Genomic DNA, 15,367 nt, shown 5'->3' on the forward strand with positions numbered 1-15,367 from the left:
TCCATGTGGGACAGGCAACAACGTGCGGCTGCGAGCCGCTGTTTGTGTGTCAGTTCGTGTGAGTGTGGAGCGGCGCTGTCGCGGCTGCGTTACGAAACCCCGGCAACCCGAGTTCGATTCCCACTCACGGCCACAAACGCCAGTGACCATTATTTGAATCGGTCCTGGGCCTCACCAAGGTCGACTCAGCCCCAAATGAGTACCTGGTGCGGTATGTAAACATCGCCACGAGGAAGACAAAGGCGGCCGGGCATGGTGCTCGCCACTCACCCCCTTGTGTGCTGTGCAGGGCCTTCATAGGTGCTCGCTAATATCGAGCGCCCAACAGTTCGTTCAAGCTCAATGGGGGATCTTTGTGTTTGTGTGTGGGGAGTGCTGGGATCACGTTTACTTGTCAATTTCGGCTTCATTGATGGATGCGTTAAGGGTTTCAGATACGTGTGTGGTGTGTCTCTGTGTGAGACATGCGTATCTGGCAATGTGTGATATGTCTACGTGTGTGAGATGTGTGTGTGTGCGCGTTTGAGAATCTGTAAGATGTGTGTATGTCAGTTGTGTGTGTGTGTGAGATCTGTGTGTATGTATGTATGGTGGCGGTGGTTGTGTATATGATTCAATGGATGGTTGGAGGTGAACACACACACGTGCACAAACGTGAGTTTGAGCAATGCTCGTATACAGTACATGTATACACACGTATGCATGTATAGCTACGCGTGTGTACGTATGGTTAGGTGTGTGTGTGGGGGGGGAGCGGTTAGTGCGCTGCGCTACGAACCTGGCGACCCGAGTTCCATTCTCGCTCACGGCCAACACCGGTGACGATTATCTGAACCGGCTCTGGGCCTCCTCTAGGGCGACTCAGCCTCAAATGAGTACCTGGCGCAGTGTGTACAAATCATCGCCACAAGGGAGACAAAGGCGGCCGGGCGTCGTGTTGGTGGCCATCCACCCCTTCGCGTGCCGTGTCGACCTTTATAGGTGCTCGCTAACAGCGCTTGCCCCATACAGTCTGTGAAGGATATAGGAGGCGACCCGAGTTAAATTCCCGCTCACGGTCAACATCGGTGACGACGATTTCCAACGGTCTTGGGCCCCTCCACAAGGTCAACTCAGCCTGAAATGTGGTATCTGGTGCGGTGTGAATGCATCAGCAGTGGAGAGACAAAGGCGGTCGGGCGTCGTGTTGCCCACCCACTCCCTCTCTAGTGCCGACCCTCAAGTGATCGCCGACAGCACTTGCCCCAACGGCCTCTTAAGGCTATACGGGGATCTTTGTCTTTGCACGTTTGGCCGATAATAATTTACAGCCCACACTGAAGTCGTAGGGCGACATTGTGATGTTGCTTGCGATCAGGGTCCTGATGATGATATTATTGTGATGGTATGATGATGATGATGATCCCAGATCATGATGATGATTCTAGTCAGCGATTGTGATGTTGACGGTAGCGATGCTGCTGTTGATGATGATGGATATGATATTGATCATTATGGTAATGGTGATGATGATGGTAGTGATGATGGTAGTGATTGGTAGCGATGGTGATGGTAGTAATGGTGATGTTAGTGATGATTGTAGTCGTTATGGTAACGATGGTAGTGATGATAATCGTGATGGTGATGGTAGTGATGATAGTAGTGATGATGGTAGTGATGGTAGTGATGATGATGATGGTACTGATGGTAACGATAATGGTAGTGATGGTGACGTTAGTGATGCGATGATGGTAGTGATGGTGATGGTCGTGATGGTGATTGCAGTGATGGTGACGGCAGTGATGATGGTAGTGATGATGGTGATGGTTGTGTCGTGTGTTGTGCGGAAAGAGGAGGAGTCTGTTAATGGAGGAAGAGCGAGAGAGAGGGTGGGGGGAAGTGTGGGTGGGAAATAGTGGGGGGAGGGGGGAGAAACATGGGAGTGAGGAACAGGGTGAAAGAGAGAGCCAAGAGAGAGAGGGGGTGGAAGAGAGAGCCAAGAGAGACAGAGGGGGTGGAAGAGGGAGAGAGAGATCCAATAGGGAGAGGAAGTGAAGAGGGAGAGAGAGAGCCGAGAGAGGGTGGGGAGAGAGTGCTGTACTGTAACAGCGGGGGAGCGGTGGTGCAGCGGTTAGCGCGGTGCTGTGTGTAATTCGAGCGAGGAATGAGACAGGGATGCCCATTGTCGGGCCAACTTTATGCCCTGGCATTAGAGCCTTTCCTGAGTCTCATAAGGCGGAGACTCAGCGGCCTGGTGCTCAGGGAACCAAGCGTCAAGCTGGTCCTGACGGCATACGCCGACGACGTCCTCCTCATCCTGCGATCCCTGGATGATGTCGCCCTGCTGCATGAGTGCCAGGAGGTCTTTTCGAAAGCCTCCTAATCAAAAATGAACTGGCAAAAGTGCAGCGGCCTGCTGGTTGGAGCGTGGGACATGACCGAGTGTCCCGAGAAGACAAAAGCCATAAAGTGGAGCACAACATCGCTGCACCACCTGGGGGTGTTCCTCGGACCAGAGGAGGAACCACCACAGAGGAACTGGGTCGAGCTGGAGGAGAAGGTGAAGGAGCGGCTGGGCACCTGGAGTCACCTGTGCAAGTTCCTCACCTTCAGGACAAAGACGTTGGCGGTGAACCAGCTGGTGACGTCCATGCTGTGGCACCGACTTTTCTCCCTGCACCCCCCATGAGCCTCGTCATCGCACTGCAGAAGCGGGTCCTCGACTTCTTCTGGTCGGGTGGAGGACACCGGGTCGCCGCTGGGGTCCTGGCCCTGCCACTGGACGAGGGCGGTCACGGGCTGGTGTGTGTGCGGAGTCAGCTGGCCACCTTCCGACTGCAGGCCGCGCAAAAGTTCCTGCACGCCGCCCCTGCACCGGCCTGGAGCGTCACGGCCTCCTTCCTCCTGAAACAGCTGGGGGGTCTGCAGTGCTCCAAGCAACTTTCCTACATGGACCTACTGGGCCTCCCACTGGGACAGCTGCCACCCTTCTACAGAAGCGTCCTGCAGACATGGAGCTCCCTCGCCGTGAGGAGGCTGAACCAGCCGCGATCGGCCGAGGATCTGGTCTTCGAACCGATCCTCAGGAACCCACAGACAAAGCTGCCATCCACCACCGCCACCCCCGCCATGGAGAGGCGCCTCGCCAACGCGCGGCTCACCAGGATGGGAGATCTGGTGGAGCCTGAAACACGGGGCCGGTGGCTCGGACCAGCAGACATGGCCGCAAAGACAGGGCTGCAGTCGCTCCGGGTGGCTGCCCGGATCCTGGCCGAAGCCAAGGGGGCCTTCTCAGTGGCAGCGATGGGGAGAACGCCCCCCATCGGCGTTGGGGATGACGAGGCCCCTCTCGGTCCCCCTCCACCGGAGCTCTCAGTCATGCCACCGCATCGCCAATGCCGACAAACGAAGGCGGATCACAACCTGTGTCGGCTAGAAGACCTACCGGAGGTAGAGGAGTCACAAGGACCATACCTGGAGAAAAGCCCTGCCCTGCGTCTCTCCGGAGGGGCCTCACTGGAGGCAACTCTACTCCAGCCCGACGTACAACCGCATCGGCGACCTCAGCTGGAGCATCGCCCACAGCACCGTCACCACCAATGCCTCCCTGGCGCGCTTCACCGACACATCCCCGGAGTGCCGGTTCTGCGGTAAAGTGGAGACGGTGGCGCACCAATACGTGGAGTGCAAGAGCCTGGACTCGCTGTTCAAGGTCCTGAGAAACATCCTCCTAAGGTTCAGCCTCCACTTCTCCCCGACGGTCCTCATCTTTGGATACTCGAAGGGCGACGGACCCCAACATCTTCAGGGGCTGGTCAACGTGCTCTTCGGCTACGCCAAGCTCGCCATATACAGGGCGAGGAAGGTGGCCCTGGAGGGGCAACGTCCGGCCAGCAGCCTGGGTATCTTCCGCGCTCTGATCGGAGCCAGGGTGTGGCCGGAGTTCCGCCATGCGCGGCTGACCCACGCCGTGCCGGCCTTCAAGGAGCAGTGGGCGCTGGAGGAGGCCGTGTGCTCGGTGGCAGATGACGGAGAGCTCTGCATGCAGTTCTAAGCTACCCATCGGTGGCCGTTTGACTGTGGGAAGGGCTGCGTGCAGATGCAGCACTTGTCGTAGTTAAAAACATTGTTGGGTCTTTCATTTAAAAAGGGGGGGGGGGGTACATAAAGCAAAGCATGAAAAAACACAAAAAAACCGAAATGATGAACGAAGCAAAGTGCCGACTACACCGAGCATCTTCTTGTTTCCTCTGATCGTAATAAAAAGAGAGAGAGGGTGGGGCGAGAGAGAGAGAGAGGGTGGGGAGAGAGAGGGTGGAGAGAGAGAGGGTGGGGGGAGAGAGGGTGGAGAGAGAGAGCCGAGAGAGAGGGGCGGGGAGAGAGAGGAGCGGGTGATGCAGCAGCAGCAGCAGCCGGAGCTACTCGCTCACACAGAGCTGATTTATTCATAAAGCTCGGAGAGAGACAGCGGAGACACGGCGGAAACACGCGTGGACACCGAGAGCAACCAGGAGGGATCGGTGAGCCATTGTCTGCTGCTGTTGCTGCTGGCTCCATCTCTCCGTGTGTCCCACGGTGCGCGAATGTCTATCTGTGATGTGTAGAGCGTATGTCTGTGTGTATGTATGCGTACGAGAGTAGTGTGTGTGTGTGCATCGGTGTATGGGTATGGGAGTGTGTATGTGTTTGGGAGTCAATGTATTTGGGAGTCAACGTGTTTGGGACTCGATGTGTATGGGAGTATGTATGTGTGTGAGAGTGAATGTGTATGTCAGCGAATGTGTATGTCAGCGAATGTGTATGGGAGTGTTACGGGCCTCCCCTCGGTCCACTCAGCCTCAAATGAGTACCTGATGTGGTGTGTAAACATCGCCACTGAGGAGACAAAGGCGGCCGCGCGTGGTGATGGCCACCCACCCCCTCGTGTACCGTTCCGGCCTTCATAGGTGCTCGCTTAACAGCACTTGCCCCAACAGTCTGTTAAGGCTATACGGGGGATCTTTGTATTTGTGTATGTGAGAGTGAATGTGTTTGTCAGTGAATGTGTATGGGCGTGTGTCTATGTGTACGTGTGTGAGAGTGAATGTGTCAGTGAATGTGTACCGTTGTGTGTCTCATGAACGGGCGGTAGAGCACCCAGCGTAGGCGAGCCTCCAGATCTTGTACCGTGCGTGCCACAGAGTCTATGGACTAACCCTGCTCATTGTGTCGACTGCATGTTCAGGAGTTATAGGCGAAGTTGTGCCTATAGACTGCAGCTGTAATATATCATAGCCTGGAGGGAGTATGTGTACCCGTCATTACGACTGTCATTCACCGCACCTCCCGATTAGTACGGTTGGCTACGTACGGTGCGAAAGAAGTTCAACATACATACATTGTTTTAGACGATATATTCTGAACTGCAGCTTGTACGCGCTGTCTAATTGTAGACTGCAGCGTGTACGAACGATATAAACTGTTGGTCATCTGTGTGTAAACTCAAATAGGCTGCAGACCGTGAGCTGAAAATAACATTGATGACCTCGCTTTATCAAGGAAAGTGTCGGCTGTGTTGGCTTTGAAATAGCGAGTCTTGGATTCATACGCATATCTCGTAATTTGTACATCTATATACGGCGGTGCAATTATTCATCAAGCTGCACCTGTGACCAGTGTGGTGAAGTATGGTCAAAACACCCCCCCCCCTCCAGCTCCCTAGCCCATGGTCAACGCCGCGGGGAGACCTCCATCCATCTGTGGATAGAGATTGGCTAGGTTCTGTATCGTGAGGTTATAACGACAGAGATTGAAATACAGTAATACATAATATACAATATAATATATACTATACAATAAAATATATTAATATACAATATAATATAATAATATACAATATAATATGTAATATAATATAGTAATATATAATATACAATATAAGAATATATAATATAATATACACATTTCTTTGTCAATCCGTTGCTACGTCAACCACGCTGCTCAATGCCGTGCCACTGATGATGCTAGCCGTGCCACTGATGATGTTAGTCGTGCCACTGATGATGCTAGCCGTGCCACTGATGATGTTAGTCGTGCCACTGATGATGCTAGCCGTGCCACTGATGATGCTAGCCGTGCCACTGATGATGTTAGCCGTGCCACTGATGATGTTAGCCGTGCCACTGATGATGCTAGCCGTGCCACTGATGATGCTAGCCGTGCCACTGATGATGCTAGCCGTGCCACTGATGATGCTAGCCGTGCCACTGATGATGTTAGCCGTGCCACTGATGATGCTAGCCGTGCCACTGATGATGCTAGCCGTGCCACTGATGATGCTAGCCGTGCCACTGATGATGTTAGCCGTGCCACTGATGATGCTAGCCGTGCCACTGATGATGTTAGCCGTGCCACTGATGATGTTAGCCGTGCCACTGATGATGCTAGCCGTGCTACTGATGACGTTAGCCGTGCCACTGATGACGTTAGTCGTGCCACTGATGATGTTAGCCGTGCCACTGATGATGTTAGCCGTGCCACTGATGATGCTAGCCGTGCCAGTGATGATGCTAGCCGTGCCACTGATGATGCTAGCCGTGCCACTGATGATGTTAGTCGTGCCACTGATGATGCTAGCCGTGCCACTGATGATGCTAGCCGTGCCACTGATGATGTTAGCCGTGCCACTGATGCTGTTAGCCGTGCCACTGATGATGTTAGCCGTGCCACTGATGATGTTAGTCGTGCCACTGATGACGTTAGCCGTGCCACTGATGATGTTAGCCGTGCCACTGATGATGCTAGCCGTGCCACTGATGATGTTAGCCGTGCCACTGATGCTGTTAGCCGTGCCACTGATGATGCTAGCCGTGCCATTGATGATGTTAGCCGTGCCACTGATGATGCTAGCCGTGCCACTGATGATGCTAGCCATACCACTGATGATGCTAGCCGTGCCACTGATGATGCTAGCCGTGCCACTGATGATGTTAGCCGTGCTACTGATGACGTTAGCCGTGCCACTGATGACGTTAGCCGTGCCACTGATGATGTTAGCCGTGCTACTGATGACGTTAGCCGTGCCACTGATGATGTTAGCCGTGCCACTGATGATGCTAGCCGTGCCACTGATGATGTTAGCCGTGCCACTGATGCTGTTAGCCGTGCCACTGATGATGCTAGCCGTGCCATTGATGATGTTAGCCGTGCCACTGATGATGCTAGCCGTGCCACTGATGATGCTAGCCATACCACTGATGATGCTAGCCGTGCCACTGATGATGCTAGCCGTGCCACTGATGATGTTAGCCGTGCTACTGATGACGTTAGCCGTGCCACTGATGACGTTAGCCGTGCCACTGATGATGTTAGCCGTGCTACTGATGACGTTAGCCGTGCCACTGATGATGTTAGCCGTGCCACTGATGATGCTAGCCGTGCCACTGATGATGTTAGCCGTGCCACTGATGATGTTAGCCGTGCCACTGATGATGTTAGCCGTGCCACTGATGATGTTAGTCGTGCCACTGATGATGCTAGCCGTGCCACTGATGATGCTAGCCGTGCCACTGATGATGCTAGCCGTGCCACTGATGATGCTAGCCGTGCCACTGATGATGCTAGCCGTGCCACTGATGATGTTAGCCGTGCTCCTGATGATGTTAGCCGTGCCACTGATGATGTTAGCCGTGCCACTGATGATGTTAGTCGTGCCACTGATGATGCTAGCCGTGCCACTGATGATGCTAGCCGTGCCACTGATGATGCTAGCCGTGCCACTGATGATGCTAGCCGTGCCACTGATGATGCTAGCCGTGCCACTGATGATGCTAGCCGTGCCACTGATGATGCTAGCCGTGCCACTGATGATGCTAGCCGTGCCACTGATGATGTTAGCCGTGCTCCTGATGATGTTAGCCGTGCCACTGATGATGCTAGCCGTGCCACTGATGATGCTAGCCGTGGCACGGGAATCGAACTCGGTTGGCCGAGTTCACGGGGCAGTGCAGTGGCGGCTTTGCCAAAGCCGACAGAGAGAGTGAGTGTTCATCAGGCAGCCGTACTGTGACCACAGCAGTGAAGTATGGTCAAACCCCCACCCCCCCACCCCCCCACCCCCCCACCCCCCCCACCCCCCCCCCCCCACCCCCCTTCCATGACCGACGCGTAATGGTTCTTTAATAAGTCACACACATCATCACCACATCTTTTAGCAAATCCATGCTTCTAAAAAGCAACAATAATAACATAATCTCATAATATTCACACGATAATGTGATATATTTACTCAGGAGAGCCTCACCGAGTTATCAGGGCCCATATCATTACATTGGGAACGTGTTGGCAAATTCATTATTGAATTGTGTGTTTTGTCTTGCCTCTGGGACAAACTCACCATGCCTACTCGAGACAAATTGTGTTCGTTTGTGCTGGCAGTGGTGTGCAAGCACAATTAACGGTTGATGTGCTCTGAAGAAGAGCCATTCCCCGAAACGTCAACGATTATATGTTTTTTCTTTAAGACCACACACACACACCACTGTTGTTATTGTGTTGAGTCTTTTTTTAAATACGGTATACGGATAGGAAACCTCGTTGGTCTACTGCAATTCCACCAGCCACATCGTATCCGCTGTGCGTGTATGCTGTGTGTGTGTGAGAGACGATCACTTTTAAGGATAGATGCTGTATATATATTGCATGGAGGTGCACTGCAATGTTGACGTATGATTATTATGATGATTATTGTGTGACGGCGTGACGAGCTCTTGTTATGCCAGTGCAGTGTTGGCGGTGGCGGCTTTAAAAGTGCGGCATATTTTAGTGGTGAGCGCGGCTCGCTGCCGCTGCTTCTGTTGCTGTTGAACCTCGGGTCAAACTCGCCTCGGGTTCCTCTTCAACGACAACCGGCAAAAACCGGTAACCGGTTTCAGAAACGGTTAACGGTTCCGAAAGTCAGGCAACCGCTTCACCCTTTCCAATGGAGGCGTTCGTCATGAACGCACCGATTTGAACACCGCGCGCGTCACGCGCCTTGGCTCCAAATCGCATTTTGACCTCCGTTCTCGGTTACAGGGCAAAGGCGCAGTCCATGCAAATTCTCTGTCTCGCTCCCTGCCCTCGAGTGGAGCCTCCTCTCGAAGAGGCTCGAGAGGAGGCTCCACTAGAGGAAGAGGAGGCTCCACTAGAGGAGGAAGCTCCACTAGAGGAGGAGGAGGCTCCACTGGAGGAGGAGGAGGAAGCTCCACTAGAGGAGGAGGAAGCTCCACCAGAGGAGGAGGAAGCTCCACCAGAGGAGGAGGAAGCTCCACTAGAGGAGGAGGAAGCTCCACTAGAGGAGGAGGAAGCTCCACTAGTGGAGGAGGAGGCTCCACTAGAGGAGGAGGAGGCTCCACTAGAGGAGGAGGCTCCACTAGAGGAGGAGGAAGCTCCACTAGAGGAGGCGGAAGCTCCACTACAGGAGGAGGAAGCTCCACTAGAGGAGGAGGAAGCTCCACTAGAGGAGGAGGAAGCTCCACTAGAGGAGGAGGAGGCTCCACTACAGGAGGAGGAGGCTCCACTAGAGGAGGAGGAAGCTCCACTAGAGGAGGAGGAGGCTCCACTAGAGGAGGAGGAAGCTCCACTACAGGAGGAGGAAGCTCCACTACAGGAGGAGGAAGCTCCACTACAGGAGGAGGAAGCTCCACTAGAGGAGGAGGAAGCTCCACTACAGGAGGAGGAGGCTCCACTACAGGAGGAGGCTCCACTAGAGGAGGAGGAAGCTCCACTAAAGGAGGAGGAGGCTCCACTAGAGGAGGAGGAGGCTCCACCAGAGGAGGAGGCTCCACTAGAGGAGGAGGAGGCTCCACTGGAGGAGGAGGAAACTCCACTAGAGGAGGAGGAGGCTCCACTAGAGGAGGAGGAAGCTCCACTAGAGGAGGAGGAAGCTGCACTAGTGGAGGAGGAGGCTCCACTAGAGGAGGAGGAGGCTCCACTAGAGGAGGAGGCTCCACTAGAGGAGGAGGCTCCACTAGAGGAGGAGGAGGCTCCACTAGAAGAGGAGGAGGCTCCACTAGAGGAGGAGGCTCCACTAGAGGAGGAGGAAGCTCCACTAGAGGAGGAGGAGGCTCCACTCGTGGAGGAGGAAGCTCCACTAGAGGAGGAGGAGGCTCCACTAGAGGAGGAGGAAGCTCCACTAGAGGAGGAGGAGGCTCCACTAGAGGAGGAGGAGGCTCCACTCGTGGAGGAGGAAGCTCCACTAGAGGAGGAGGAGGAAGCTCCACTAGAGGAGGAGGAAGCTCCACTAGAGGAGGAGGAGGCTCCACTAGTGGAGGAGGAGGAGGAGGAGGCTCCACTAAAGGAGGAGGCTCTGGAATGTTTTTTTTGCTCTCCTCTTCCACGCTGACCAGACGTCGTGGAAGAGGTGGGAGTCCCCACACTTTACCCCACCACGCGCGACCTGTTGGTCGCCGACCTGTGGTGAACCCATTTATACTTCTGGGCTTGGGGGAGGGGGTACTAAGGCTGGGGGGTAACGGGGGATGGGGGGGTGTGATTTAAACATCTCGCTCCCCATTGTTTCGATTGCCGCGCCGGGAGCTGGGGTTGAACTGGCGACCTGCAGGCCCAGTGGCGTTCACTGCGACGCCACTGGGGTCGCTCCATTTCTTTTCGTTTGCAATTAAAACGCTGAACGTGTCGCGCGCGTTTATTGCTCCAGACATTTCTATGTCTGGCAAACCGGTTTTTACCGGTTTTTCATGCGGTTACCGGTGATGCAATAGAAAAACAACCCGATTTTACTAACCCGAGCTCAATAAAACACTGAGTGAGCGAGAGAGAGACAAAGATAGAGGGAGAGAACGCACGCATAACAAGGGCAGAGAGAAAGGGGAGAGAGAGAAAGACTCCTGTTGCTTGCTGCTGCTGCTGCTTGCTTGCTGCTGCTGCTGCTGTTGCTTGCTGCTGCTGTTGCTTGCTGCTGCTTGCTGCTGCTGCTGTTGCTTGCTGCTGCTGCTTGCTTGCTTGCTGCTTGCTGCTGCTGCTTGCTGCTGCTTGCTGCTTGCTGCTGCTGCTTGCTGCTGTTGCTGCTGCTTGCTGCTGCTGCTTGCTGCTTGCTGCTGCTGCTTGCTGCTGCTGCTTGCTGCTGCTTGCTGCTTGCTGCTGCTGCTTGCTGCTTGCTGCTGCTGCTTGCTGCTGCTTGCTGCTTGCTGCTGCTTGCTGCTGCTGTTGCTGCTGCTGCTGCTTGCTGCTTGCTGCTGCTTGCTGCTGCTGCTGCTTGCTGCTGTTGCTTGCTGCTGCTGCTGCTTGCTTGCTGCTGCTTGCTGCTGTTGCTTGCTGCTGCTGCTTGCTGCTTGCTACTGCTGCTGCTTGCTGCTTGCTGCTGCTTGTTGCTTGCTGCTTGCTGTCAGCCTGGACTTGGGGAGCTGAAGGGAGAGGAGGCGATGAGACGCAGCCTGCAGAGAGGTGAGGTCAACGCGGCATGGTGGAAGACAACAGGTTGACAATAGGCAGACAACAGGTTGACAATAGGTTGACAATAGGTTGACAATAGGTTGACAATAGGCAGACAATAGGTTGACAATCGGCGGAGCGCAGGGTCAAGAACCAGGCTGGGTGATGCAGACCAACACGCCTTGTCTGGGGGTTTTTTCTGACGTTTTTTCTGACGATGGTGATGATGGTGGGGAGCGGTGGTGCAGCGGTTAGTGCACTGCGCCACGAGCCCATCCACCCGACTTCGATTCCCGCTCCCTTACGACCAACACCGGTGACGAATAGGGCCTCCCCTAGGTCGACTTAGCCTTAATTGAGTACCTGCTGCGATGTGTGGACATTGCCACTAGGGAGACAAAGGCGGTCAGGCGTGGTGTTGGTCACCCACCCCCTCGTGTACTATGTCGGTCTTCATAGGTGCTACTCGCTAACAGCACTTGCCCCAACAGTCTGTTAAGGCTATACGGGGCATCTTTCTCTTTGGCGTTCCATAGAAAGCACCGCACCGTTTTTAATCGAAACAATAATTAATGGTGCCGGTTGTGATTTAGAAAGCTCCTTCCTCTCAGGCAAGAGATCTCACCTGTAAACGTCCTCACCTGTCAACGTCCTCACCTGTCAACGTCCTCACCTGTCAACGTCCTCACCTGTAAACGTCCTCACCTGTTAACGTTCTCACCTGTAAACGTCCTCACCTGTTAACGTTCTCACCTGTCAACGTCCTCACCTGTAAACGTCCTCACCTGTTAACGTTCTCACCTGTAAACGTCCTCACCTGTTAACGTTCTCACCTGTCAACGTCCTCACCTGTAAACGTCCTCACTTATTAACGTCCTCACCTGTAAACGTCCTCACCTGTAAACGTCCTCACCTGTAAACGTCCTCACTTATTAACGTCCTCACCTGTAAACGTCCTCACCTGTAACTGTGCAGAGATCACGGAGGGCAGGGCACCGAACTAACACTCCACGTCATAGTCACCGGGTAAAAAGTTCCTTTGTTGAAAGGCCACCCACGCGTAATCCCCCCGCTCCACCAACCCCTCCACCAACGCCCCACCAACCCCTCCACCAACCCCCCACCAACCCCCCACCAACCCCTCCACCAACCCCCCACCAACCCCCCACCAACCCCCCACCAACCCCGGGTCACACTCTACACGCCAAGGGTAAGAAGCCACGCGCCACGGATTGGCACGCGCGGCTTGCGCGTTCCCCCGTAACGCGCCGATTGCACGACGGCCTGCCTAGTTTCTGTACTGCACTCCCGTCACAGCGTCCCGTCGCTCGCCCCTCTCTCTCTGGCTCTCTCTCTGACTCTCTCTGGCTCTCTCTCTGGCTCTCTCTCTGGCTCTCTCTGGTTCTCTCTGGCTCTCTCTGGTTCTCTCTCTGGTTCTCTCTCTGGCTCTCTCTGGCTCTCTCTGGCTCTCTCTCTGGCTCTCTCTCTGGTTCTCTCTCTGGTTCTCTCTCTGGCTCTCTCTGGCTCTCTCTCTGGTTCTCTCTCTGGCTCTCTCTCTGGCTCTCTCTCTCTCTGGCTCTCTCTCTGGCTCTCTCTGGCTCTCTCTCTGGTTCTCTCTCTGGCTCTCTCTCTGGCTCTCTCTCTGGTTCTCTCTCTGGCTCTCTCTCTGGCTCACTATCTCTGGCTCTCTCTGGCTCTCTCTCTGGCTCTCTCTCTCTCTGGCTCTATCTGGCTCTCTCTCTGGCTCACTATCTCTGGCTCTCTCTGGCTCTCTCTCTGGCTCTCTCTCTCTGGTTCTCTCTCTCTGGCTCTCTCTCTCTGGCTCTCTCTCTGGCTCTCTCTGGTTCTCTCTCTGGCTCTCTCTCTGGTTCTCTCTCTGGCTCTCTCTCTGGCTCTCTCTCTCTCTGGCTCTCTCTCTCTGGCTCTCTCTGGCTCTCTCTCTGGTTCTCTCTCTGGCTCTCTCTCTGGCTCTCTCTCTGGTTCTCTCTCTGGCTCTCTCTCTGGCTCTCTCTGGCTCTCTCTCTGGCTCTCTCTGGCTCTCTCTCTGGCTCTCTCTCTGGCCCGGTGTCTCTCGTTAGTAAAGCGAGTCGACTCCGTCGGCGTCAGCGTCACACTCTCCAACGACGATTGCCATCGCGCGCTCGCACTCGTGATGGTCTATTAACGCGAGACGCGATACGGCGTGGAGTGAAATCAATCAACGACCGCCAGAAACCCTCGCCTCTTTCTTGTTGTTGTTGTTATTGCCGTTGGGGGGGGGGGCCCAAATTTGGAAGTGTTGACTCTTTGGACTTTTGCTCGTGGCCACGGACACGCCCGCCGCGTGCCGGTTGCTCGCCGCGCCCGGTGCGGACGCGCCGCCCGTGAATGGTGAACGTTGCGTCGGAAGACGCCGCCGCTGCCGCACCAATGGCAACGTTACGTTTGTGCCAAAAAAAATTCCAGCAGTCTTCTCACTTGTGAGAACCAGCTGGGAATGAGCGTCAGTCCACCGGGTCGAGATGCGAGCAGTCACGCGCGCAGAGGCGGCAGCGAGGTTGGATACAGCCTATACGCACGGATAGGCGAATCACATCGACAGGCAAAGACGGGACAAAGATTACCCATGTAGCCTTAACAGACTGTTGGGGCAATTGCTGTTAGCCAGCACTGACGAATGCCGTCACGGCAGACGAGGCGGTTGGTGACCGCCAGGCGGTTGGTGACCGCCGCCACGCCCGGCCGCCTTTGTCTCCCCGGTGCCGATGTTTACACACCGTACCAGGTACTAATTTTGCGGTTGAGTCGACCTAGGGGAGGCCCAGCACCGGTTACAAATATTCGCCACTGTCATTGGTCGTGAGCGGGAATGGGAACTGGGGTCGCCGGGGTTCGCAGCGCGCTAACCGCTGCGCCACCGGTCCCCCGTGATGGATAGGACTGTCGGGTTGACACACACACAGAGAACTACGCAGTGCACACTGACGAGCAACAGAGAGAGATGGTCGAGATGCAGATTGACCGGCCATAAACAACAAAAACACATCCCGGCCGACCTGCGGAAAAACAAAACGGGCAAAAAAAAGGCAGACATACAGACACAAGAACAGACATACGTGTTGACATACAGACACACGAACAGACACACTTGTTGACATACAGACACACGTGTTGACATACAGACACACGAACAAACATTCTTGTTGACATACAGAGACACGAACGGACAATCTTGTTGACAAACAGACACACGATCAGACAATCTTGTTGACATACAGACACACGAACAGACATACGTGTTGACATACAGACACACGAACAGACATACCTGTTGACACACAGACACACGAACAGACACACTTGTTGACATACAGATACACGAACAGACACACTTGTTGACATACAGATACACGGACAGACACACTTGTTGACACACAGACACACGAACAGACACACTTGTTGACATACAGACACGAACATACATACTTGTTGACATACAGACACACGAACATACAGACACACGAACAGACATACGTGTTTACATACAGACACACGAACAGACATACGTGTTGACATACAGACACACGAACAGACATACGTGTTGACATACAGACACACGAACAGACATACGTGTTGACATACAGCAACACGAACAGACATACGTGTTGACATACAGACACACGAACAGACATACGTGTTGACATACAGACACACGAACAGACACACGTGTTGACACACAGATACACGAACAGATACACTTGTTGACACACATAAACAAGAATAGACACACTTGTTGACATACAGACACACGAACATACAGACACACGAACAGACATACTTGTTGACATACAGACACACGAACAGACATACTTGTTGACATACAGACACACGAACAGACATACTTGTTGACATACAGACACGAACAAACACACGTGTTGACACACAGACACACGAACAGACATACTTGTTGACATACAGACACACGAACATACAGACA

The 15,367-nt window shown here is 54.1% G+C and overlaps 2 protein-coding genes across 4 annotated transcripts in view; both read left to right on the forward strand.

The window, feature by feature from the left end:
• The first annotated feature begins 4,328 nt into the window (after nucleotides 1-4,328).
• The window catches only part of LOC116946566 (hippocalcin-like protein 1), a 54,845-nt gene continuing 43,806 nt past the window's right edge, over nucleotides 4,329-15,367 (forward strand). The window contains exon 1 of one of the 3 annotated variants that reach the window (XM_076070102.1): nucleotides 4,329-4,554. The gene's annotated coding sequence lies outside the window, so the exon portion shown is untranslated. Of the gene's footprint in view, nucleotides 4,555-11,316; nucleotides 11,404-15,367 lie in introns of those variants that run through there. The other 2 variants (XM_032961590.2, XM_032961589.2) reach the window with 2 other exon arrangements.
• Nucleotides 8,151-10,433, forward strand: LOC142929219 (uncharacterized). Its single transcript, XM_076069975.1, has one exon. The coding sequence runs from the start codon at nucleotides 9,050-9,052 to the stop codon at nucleotides 10,340-10,342; it is 1,293 nt and encodes a 430-aa protein (XP_075926090.1). The 5' UTR covers nucleotides 8,151-9,049; the 3' UTR covers nucleotides 10,343-10,433.

This window comes from Petromyzon marinus, chromosome 27 (genome assembly GCF_048934315.1).
Source record: "Petromyzon marinus isolate PM22_M1 ecotype Great Lakes invasive population chromosome 27, UKy_Petmar_22M1.pri1.0, whole genome shotgun sequence".
Taxonomy (NCBI): Eukaryota; Metazoa; Chordata; class Hyperoartia; order Petromyzontiformes; family Petromyzontidae; genus Petromyzon; species Petromyzon marinus.